Genomic DNA, 10,111 nt, shown 5'->3' on the forward strand with positions numbered 1-10,111 from the left:
AGAGAGCTTTCATTTGTTATGAACAAAATCCGGATTTTTTTGCTTTTTCTGAGTTAAGTACTCTTCAATCTTATATTTTTCCATAACTTCTTCAATCTTATTGGTTCCCTTCAAAGAGAAATCAAAAGAATAACCAGGAAAGGGGAAAACTGTACTTTTATTCATCAATCAAGGACGCCCAAATAGCTATTTGAAATTTTTTTTGTTTGTGAACCATCAAAAGTCTTGCTTTTTTGGTGCTCAAGACCTTGCCCTGAGTTGGTGGTGAAGAAGCAGAGGAGAAGATACAGAGAGAAAAGCCTTGACCCAGGCTCTCTCTCATCAGCCACACCTATAAAAACCCATACTTGTGAAAAGGGAGTTGTTTGGCTTCTGATGATAAGATCTTGGTTTTGTGGGTTCTCAGAGTGATGCCTGATGGCTACCTTGGTTCCTGGAGTTCTTTTGAAGCTGCTTCAGCACATGAACACGGATGTGAAGATAGCAGGTGAGCACAGGTCGGTTCTCTTGCAAGTCATAAGCATTGTTCCTGCTCTAGCCGGTGGGGAGCTGTGGCCCAACCAGGGCTTCTATTTGAAGGTTTCTGATTCCTCCCATGCCACCTATGTGACTCTGCCTGATGAGCATGATGATCTCATCTTCAGTGACAAACTCCAACTGGGTCAGTTCATTCATGTGGAAAGGTTGGAGTCCGCATCCCCTGTTCCCATTCTAAGAGGTGTGAAGCCTGTGCCTGGCAGACATCCGTGTGTAGGAAGCCCTGAGGATATTGTTGCCACTCATTCTCTTGGCTTTCTCAATCCATCTGGTTCTGATGAGAAGAACCGGAAGAAGAACGGATCGAATCGAAGAATCGGCGAAAATGGTGCGGGGCAGAAATCTGGGCCGGGGTCCAATTCATCTTGGGAGACGAAGGCTAGTAGATCAACGACGAAACTCGATGGGAATTCGGCGAATTCGGAGAAGAAGAAGGTATTCGAACGGTCGAGGTCTCTGCCTATGAAGCCGAAGGAGAAGGACGAGCTTAATAGTGCTCCTTCGTTGGCAATTCGGACGAAATTGAAGCCGCTGAACGTCCGCTCGATCCCTTCGTCGCCCACGAGCTGCTTTTCGTTGCCGACTTCGTTCGGGAAATTCTCTGCCGGAGTTAAGGAGCAGGCGAAGATCCGGATGAGCGTGTCATCTGCAAAGCAATCTGTTGTTTCCAAGGGATCAGAGAAGACCCTGAGAAAGGGATTGTTGCAGAAATCAGCATCCGCGTTGAAGGGAAGTGCAGCGGGAAGAAAGTCTATCTCTGGGACTCCCGTAACCCATATGGTTAATGGGATTGAGTTGGGGCAGAAAGCTCTAAGAAAGAGCTGGGAGGGAGCCATTGAACTGAAAGGCAGGGAAACTTCAGCTTCGAGATATATCAAGAAAGAAACCAAATCGGATTCCCGCAGTTCTTCGGTGAGATTTTGTTTTTTGCTTTTCCCTCATTTGCTTTAGTTCATTGATGTCTTCTTGTTAACTAATTTGCAGTCATCCTTCAAAGTTCAAACCCATTAGACTTATTTCAGACTTCATTTTTTCTATATATTTTTCTTTTTAGAGAGAGAGAGAGAGAGAGAGAGAGAGAGAGAGAGAGAGAGAGAGAGAGAGAGAGAGAGAGAGAGAGAGAGAGAGAGAGAGATGCCCTTGGTGCTAAGATTGAGCTGACCTGAGGTACCCTATTCTATAATCCAAAGTTGGGACTATGGTACTTGGCTCTGTTCGATTTCTCGATTCTTTGTCAATTTGGCTTTTTGTCACTTTTGTGTCGATTCCTGGTTACAGTTTCAAAATCAACAGGTGTGCGTTTTTCTTCTTCTTCTTCTGTATTTTGTTGCTTTGCAAATAACTTACAAAGGGAATAACATCTTTCTGATGTTGCTATTCTCTGTTGTAAATAAGTTATTTGGAGTACCTTCCATATCTAATTCTTCTTGAATGCCAGGTTCCTCTGAAAAAGTCACCTGTGAATGGAAAACCATCACCTAAGGAGGATAATAAAGCTCAACAGTCGACTAAGAAAGCATCTGAGGAAAAAACTCTTGATGCACCTGAAAAGTCAAGCAAGCCTAAGATATCTTTGGGAAAGAAATCATCTGGAGAGTGCCCTAATGGTATCATTCCTGGGAACTTGGTCAAGATCTCTCTCAACAGTAGAAAGTTGAGTGACAGTAATGTTTCTTGGGCTTCCCTCCCACCCTCTCTAGAAAAGCTTGGGAAGGTATAATTCTATTGATAGCCTTCTCTCCCCAAGAATGAGATTCTGAACAAGTCTCTTGTTATATGTTATTTCCTTGGGAAGCACAGTGGAAATGCTTCTGCGGTACATAGTATAAGAACTTGATTTATTGGTGACTCGTTATTTGTTTGCTCTGCAGGAGGTTATGCAGTACAGAGACGCAGCACAGCTAGCTGCAGTTGAAGCCATGCAGGAAGCTTCTGCTGCAGATTGTTTAATTCGATGCTTGAGGTAAATATCTATTGGGCATTACTATATTGACGTTATTGGAATCTAAGGTTACTATATAGAATGTAATGCATTCGTACAATTGATGTTTCTTCCTATCTTACGGGACTGCTATGTACTTTCCTAAATCCTGATTAATGTGCATGCTGCAGTTTCTTGCCATCTAATATCCATATTTTTATGATTTTTCTGCATCTGCTATTTTGAAAAAATCATCTTTTATGATTTGTCTACTGTTTTATAATTTTATTTGATTGAAAATATATTAATACTTAGATTTTTTTTGTTTATAAGTTTCCTTTTGTGTTTTGATTCTTTGATGTCATATTGCATTGGGATTGTATTATAGGGATTCCCGCTGAATGAGCCTCTGTCACATGGAAACTTCACTTAGCATGCATATCCCATGTTGACATGACACGACATTCGAGCTCTATGGACACAGTCAAACCAGTGTCAGACACAGCCAGAATTGTTTCATTAACTTTCTCTATTTCCTTTGACTATCTTAATTAGTTATTTTGTATTCACCTGATTCTTTTTTTTTTAAAGAAAATTGTCATCAATTACGTTATAGTTCAATTTCAACTTAGTTTTATTGTTTGCTATTTGATATTTTTAATTATGTCTATTTGTGTCCTAGTTTTAAGGAATTGCCATGTCATACACTGTGTCCTGTTTCCACATCTGTATCAATGTGACATATATGAGCCTGAGTTGAAGTTTTCAGGCTTTCACTATTCTCTCTTGCAATTTGTGAAATACAATGCACCATACCAAGAAAGTACTTTAGTTGTAATTATTCAAATGAATTATACCCCAGCATACCTGGATCTCTGGGTACTTGACTCCCAGGAGTTACAAACTACAACCCATGTGTTGTACCACTAGGAGTTCATTTCCATATACATATGACAGTTCTCTGGAGTTTGTCACTGCATAATACTTTTCCAAAACAGAGTAAGCTAATCAAGGAATTTAAATGTAAGTTAATACTTTTTGATGTGCTCACGTGTGTTATTATATGCAAAATTCTGTTGTGAAATGATGTATATAAGTGGATCAACCACTGACTCACTGCAGTCAATGTAGAATGGAAGATGCTGTCTTTGATGTTAAGATGATAAAAATAAATACCAGTGTTATTGAAAGCGCGCCTTGCCTTGAGGCGAGGCCCTCTGCGCCTCAAGGCGCCAGCCTGAGGCGTGAGGCATGAACAACATCAAGAAGAAGAAGAGAAGATTTTGTTAGTTATATAATTAGTTTTCCAGTTATATATTCAGTTTCTTAGTTACTTTGGTTGTTGCTTTGTAGGACATTATATTTTTCAGTTATATAATTGGTTTTTCAGTTTCTTAGTTACTTTTATATGTTAATCTCATATTTTTTAGTACTTATTTGAGATTTTCTATTTCTTATTGGTTGTTACTTCATCAATAAAGCATTTTTTTATTTATATTTTTAGATATTTTTTTTTAAGTTTTCAAAAAAATAATTTGAGGCTTACGCTTTACGCCTTGAAGCTTACGCTTCGCCTCAGTTTTTGGTGGAGCGCCTCTCTATGCCTCAACGCTTTTCACAACACTGATAAATACCTAAGTTTATTGTTTTCCTCATTTTCATGTTTTAAATGTGGAGGTTCCTACTCTTCTGGGAATGGGCAGAAGATCTAATTTAATATGCATTAGAGTATCTGAGGGTAAGTAGACATATCCATCATGAGAAAATAAGATCCGCTGTTGCTTTTGGTGCTGCACCTTCTTATGGTAAAAGAATTGAAGAAGTTCTTCACTAGGCCATGCATCATGGATCCAGCATTTGCAAAAAAAAATAAAGATGTTTTGCAGCTGCAGAAAAGCATAGTTAAATACTGTAGATCAAAAAATATAGTGACTTTTTTTCTGTTCACCATTAGAGTATCTGAGGGCAAGTAGACATATCCATCATGAGAAAATAAGATCCACTGTTGCTTTTGGTGGTGCACCTTCTTATGGTAAAAGAATTGAAGTTCTTCACTAGGCCATGCATCATGAATCACAGCATTTGCAGAAAAAATAAAGATGTTTTGTAGCTGCAGTAAAGCATAGTTAAATACTGTAGATAAAAAAATATAGTGACTTTTTTTCTGTTCACCATATATCTACTTAGACTTCAAGTGTGTGTGTGTGTGGTTCCTCACTTTTCTGAAAATGGTTAACAATGGCAATCTGTTGAGAATCTTGAAAGCATCATTGGTTCTTGGCAGCCTAGCACTTTCATGGCCTCTTTCAGCATGTGAGGGAAGCCTTCTTCTTGTAAATTATGTTCTTCCATTTTATGCTATAGTAATTTTCAATTTTCCATATATCTCTTGGAGTAAGTCACTATTCTCATAGTATATATTCAGTCACCAGATGGGGAAAAAGAACCAAATTCTCATGTCAGGATGCAGCCTTCTCTGATCCTTTGATTTGGTCAACTTACCTGCATACACATTTCATCTATTTTGTAATTTTGTAACATTGATATGCTTCATGCATTTAAGATTGGCTTGATTCCCTTGCCTACACATTCTCGGTACATTTAAGATCGGCTATCACCACCATCTTGTCCTGCTTGCATTCTCTTTATGCATTTTACATGAATATCAGCTGTCTTGATCCATTGTGGGTCATGCTGACAAAGGCACGAGCTCCAGCATTGAGATTTCCACTGCCTCTATGTTTCAGAGTGTGCATTAGAGGAGTAACTAGTTTGTCATTGAGTCATGGAAGGCAAGCCACATAGAAAACTATGTAGATTTAGAAACCTATGTGATTTGTATTGATGAGCAAGAGCTAAATGCCAGTGTTAATGTAGAGGAAAATGATGCTTTGTGGACAGAAACAGGTGACCAACTTCCATTGGTATGTTTTGTCTTTCTTCCAATTTTTTAAGCACTGCATGCATGCTCATTACATGAACATCAGCCGTCTTGTTCTATTGTCAATCATGCTGATGAGGGAATAAGTACCACCATGGAGATTTCTGTTGTTTCTATGCTTCAGAGTTTCTTAGTGTGAATAGAGTAGGAAACAATTTTCCACAAGTCATGAAGGCAAGCAACATATAAAAACTTTGCCACTTGTACTGATGGGTGCAAATGTTAGATGCTTCATAGACAGAAACAGGAGACCAACTTTCATTGTTAGCCATAGCACATTAGGTTGGTTAAACTGTCAGCACTTTTAGAAAGCAAAAGCGCTTTGAGCAAAGTCATGTTCAAGTTGGATCTCATCCATTAAGGGAACTTCTTGATTTTGTTTACATATTTAATCAGTGAGGTGATCATGCTTTCTCCTTTTCAAGGCGTAGCTTACCTGAATGTGTAAGCCAAATTTTAGTGGATTGTTTTTCCTTTATTTTTCTTGTCAAAACCCAATTATTGGCAAGTCATCCAATCTGTCATGAATTGCAACTCCACAATTCATTTTTCAATTGGCGTGAAAGAGCAATGTCTTACCTATTTGCTTCGACACCTAGCACGATTCTGCTTTCACCGAGTTCTGTTAGATGGCCTTGTATTTTCAAGCCAACACATGCCATGAGGGACTAAAAGTATTGAAAACCTGCTGCATTTATCAGCACAGTGTATTGATGCAGGAATCCTGGGCACCACGATGACCCACAACATCCACTTTGAACAGGCAAACACTCAATAAATCTTGTTGGCCTTCTGCAACCTAATGGCTGAATTAGCTTGTACCTAAAAGGCTCAAAATATGGTGACACAAATTATCACCCACATCTAGCTCTTGAGTGGGACTTTGCAACTGGTGGGAATCATGAATCTGTGGAAGTAGGCAGTTTACAGGGGCCTGTTTCAATTTGATTGGTTAATTTTCAGACCCTGGAGTTCTACTGCATTCATAAGTCATGATAGTAGTAGAGAACTTTGACCAAATTGAACCAGGTAGTTAGAAACCTAAGGTTTTAACCATGGTTGCCAGTTGAGGAAGCGGGAGCTGGAAGCGATACTGGAAGTGGAAACGGAAAGCGAGGCACTTTCAAAATTTTAGGAAGCGGGAAGCGTGGGACGACTTAGAAGCGAATCAGGAATCATCTCGGAAGTGACCTAAGAAGCAAACCGGAAGTGAGGGGGAATTGAGAAAAGGAAAATAAAAATAAAAATAAAAATAAAAATACAAAAAAAAATGAATCATAAATGGGGGAAGCGAGGGGAAAGTGAGCCAAGTGACAAAAACTAACAAATAAAAGTAAACACAATATATATGCTAGGTACATCTCTGTTCCAACTCTAACTCATCCCGCCAGTGATTAAATGTTCACTTTCCTAGTAGTAGCAGCCTCAGGTACCAGAATAGCAGAGTGGCTCTGTTTTTATAGCACCAATTGACCTAAGCTACAAGTTCAAGCATTACAAGAAAATGAAGTGGGGTCATGTTATCGATATGCATAATACATCAAACCTTGTGGCAATTCTTTAGTCATTGAAGAGTATGCCTTAAGCTAGGATCCCCAGTCTACAACTAAAGAATACATGAATGGTTCACCTTAACAAGTACGGATCACCACTTACTCCAGCTATAAGGGCTGTTTCAACTAATAGCGAAGGATTTTGATTAGGTTTTTAACTTGAATCAAGTAATCAATGCTTAGAAATGATCATATATCAGCTCAACCTGCTCTTGACTTTATGCATCTACTTCCTAGTAGTCTGCAATCAGCTAAACTCTCATCCGTATGAATGCAATACCAATCTTGCTCCTGCTCACTACAAAGAGATGTAAGAATACACTCAAAGAATAATTTTCATAAATATTAGAAGAAAGAGGGGGAAGCGATGGGGAAGCGTGCTTCCCATAAAAGAGAAATGTGCTTCCCATAAAAGAGAAATGTGCTTCTAAAAAAAAATGGTGCTTCCCAGCGCGTTTCAGAAGCGTGACGTTTCGCGCTTCCGAAACGCGCTTTGGGAAAGCACGCTTCCCCACTTGCCTAGGCATTTTCGATAACTCTGGTTTTAACTGTCATGTAGGAAATGAAGAATTCGCGCTTCCGAAACGCGCTTCGGGAAAGCATGCTTCCCCACTTGCCTAGGCGTTTCCGGTAACTCTGGTTTTAACTGTCATGTAGGAAATGAAGAATGCTGTATTGCAAGAAAACTAGCACTTTCTAAAGAGAAACTGATATATGATTAATTTGTTGAAGAGGATAAGATTATTAATATGTGCTGCTTACATATGCTAAGGATTCCTGCTTAATATATCCAAGTCTCTTTTCTTTTTTCCTCTCGTACAAGATGGACCAAAAAGCCACTGATGCAATGACGGCTGTCAGCCTGAGAAGTGTGGCACATTGAAGCTCATTTAATTGCTAGCTAATTCAAAACTTGAGAATTCTATTGGCCATGCAAATTATATGTTCATGATGTCTAAGGGCTTTCTAGCCAAAAAGAGATTTCTGATGGAATGTAGATTACTATATATTGTTTAGTTATAAACACATTGCATACTTCTTGGTACATTCTCCAGTTACATGCTGATTGGTGAATGCTTATAGATTTTCTGCTTCAAGATATTCTTGATAAAGGGCATTCAAGAACACCACTCTCCTAATTTCACCACATTCCTGAAAAGGAGGGTGCATTAAGTTTTGTTTGGTAGAAAACATGAATCATACATGATATTGTAGACTTTTTGTGCTGACTTTGGTCAGGGGAATGCCGAATTCATGAGTTTCACAAGTTTATAAGCATCTACTTTCTTACCCTTAAAAATTAACATATTCCCTTTTGATTGTTATCATTCTAATTCTGCATTTTTGTTCTTTTTATTTTTTTGAAATAATTCACTTTTTCCAAATAACTGCAGTACATATGCAGAGCTGAATTCATCTGCCAAAGAAGATAACCCGCAACCTGCAGTTGAACAATTTTTGAGCCTCCACACAGACCTTGGCAGGGTTAGCATGATTGCTGAATCTTTGTCTAAATTGGTGTCTGCTAGATCACCAGAAAACAAAGAGCCTGACCAAAGCCCAACAGAAGAAGCTCTCAAAATCTCTTCTGAACAACAAAAGCGTGCTACTTCCTGGGTTCAAGCTGCATTGGCCACAGAGTTGTCACCTTTCTCTGTATATAGCCATCGTTCTGTCACATGTAACTTGCCACCAGCTCCAACTCTTTCTAAAACCAAGACAACCTCTGGTTCTCTCGATCAGCCTATGGTAATTCTTGAAAGTTCCTCAAAAACTGCAACACAGAAGCCACAGAGCAAAGCCCGGGCTCCTGCCAGTATGAAAGCAACAGTAGCAGCACCACGCCGTGTCAGTGATGGGCCACTCGCAGGTCAGAAGAATCGTGTATTGCCTCTACCAGAATGGATAAAGGGTTCTGGGTTCGCTGAAACTTCTGACCTGGCTAAAACTCTTAAGGCAGAGTTTCAGGAATGGTTCTTGGGGTTTGTAGAAAAGTTTTTGGATGCTGATGGGGATTCCATCAGTGGAAACTGGTCAGTTTCTGGCTCTGCTTTGCCAGATAATGGTCAGATTGCTGGAATGCTATCACAGCTTAAGAGAGTGAATGACTGGTTGGATGAAGTTGGTTCCGGGAAGGAAAACGGTGAAGCTGATTCTCTGTCAGAAACCATTGATCGCCTTCGGAAAAAGATCTACGAATATCTGCTTACACATGTGGAGTCAGCTGCAGTTGCACTCAGTAACCAGCCCACTATGGTGCCAGTGGCTGGCAAGGCAACACATTCAAAGGCAGGAAGATGACTCATTCAAGGCTGTGGGTTCTACATATGCATAGCCATTTGGTGAATGTGTGCTTGTCGTCACTTGTGCCATTGGATGCCTATACCTCTCTAGGTACATGATGTAGCAATTCACCTCGCATATTCTGAGTAACAATTCACTTCACATCTTTGTGGGTGGTGCTTGATGTACATCACAAGAGCATGCTTGGTAGAGTTTACAGTAGTGACACAGAAGTGACTAATATGGTCCAAGGAAGTGCCATTACTAATCACTCCTTGATGTACATATACACTGATATTAGCACTATTTTCTCTTTTGCTTTATCAATGGTGTCAACTTATGAAGCTTCGAGTTGACTCGAGATGAATGGGGGGAATGGGATTGATTTGTATCATCAGGAGAAATTAGGTTGATATCTTGGTTATTTGGATTGAAACTCAAAAGTGCTAAGGCAATTCTTTTAGATTGTTAACATTGCATTATGTTGGGCATTTGATTGGATATTTGTTGAATGGGTGTTAAGACACTTGTAATAAAAAATGTACCTTGTGAGCCTATTTATGGGCATGGCTGTACTAAAAAAATGTACCTTGTGAGCCTATGTGTATGGGCATGGCCACAAGCTTAATGTATGTGCATGGCCATTGATTATTGTTTTGTGAGTTACTGTTTGGTAGATGACCATCGAGCTTATATTGAGCCTATGTCAATACCAGTTTTTGGTTCTTTGAGTGGATGTGTTCGGTTAGAGTGTTTCCCTTGCTACTGCCGTGTATGTAACGTCTAAAGCCATATCCGGATGCATCCATTTATCTAGAAAATGGGATAATTTGTGATATCCCAATATCATTATTGATTTTAATTTACATGCTTCTT

The 10,111-nt window shown here is 39.4% G+C and overlaps 1 protein-coding gene across 1 annotated transcript; it reads left to right on the forward strand.

Moving 5' to 3' along the window:
- The first annotated feature begins 280 nt into the window (after nt 1-280).
- Nucleotides 281-9,886, forward strand: LOC149811821 (protein CORTICAL MICROTUBULE DISORDERING 2-like). Its single transcript, XM_089992811.1, has 4 exons — nt 281-1,449; nt 1,976-2,251; nt 2,409-2,500; nt 8,347-9,886. Exons 1-4 carry the CDS (start codon nt 418-420, stop codon nt 9,251-9,253), a joined length of 2,307 nt encoding a protein of 768 aa, XP_089848937.1. The 5' UTR covers nt 281-417; the 3' UTR covers nt 9,254-9,886.
- Nucleotides 9,887-10,111: the final 225 nt, after the last annotated feature.

Source organism: Nuphar pumila, chromosome 17 (assembly GCF_984573655.1).
Source record: "Nuphar pumila chromosome 17, dmNupPumi1.hap1.1, whole genome shotgun sequence".
NCBI classification, from domain to species: Eukaryota; Viridiplantae; Streptophyta; class Magnoliopsida; order Nymphaeales; family Nymphaeaceae; genus Nuphar; species Nuphar pumila.

Excerpts from the sequence above, each read along its gene's own strand:
- LOC149811821 (XM_089992811.1), top strand. The coding sequence starts at position 418 with ATGGCTACCTTGGTTCCTGGAGTTCTTTTGAAGCTGCTTCAGCACATG. Across the intron at positions 1,450-1,975 it reads CGGATTCCCGCAGTTCTTCG|GTTCCTCTGAAAAAGTCACC; the intron begins GTGAGATTTTGT and ends CTTGAATGCCAG. Across the intron at positions 2,501-8,346 it reads TGTTTAATTCGATGCTTGAG|TACATATGCAGAGCTGAATT; the intron begins GTAAATATCTAT and ends AAATAACTGCAG.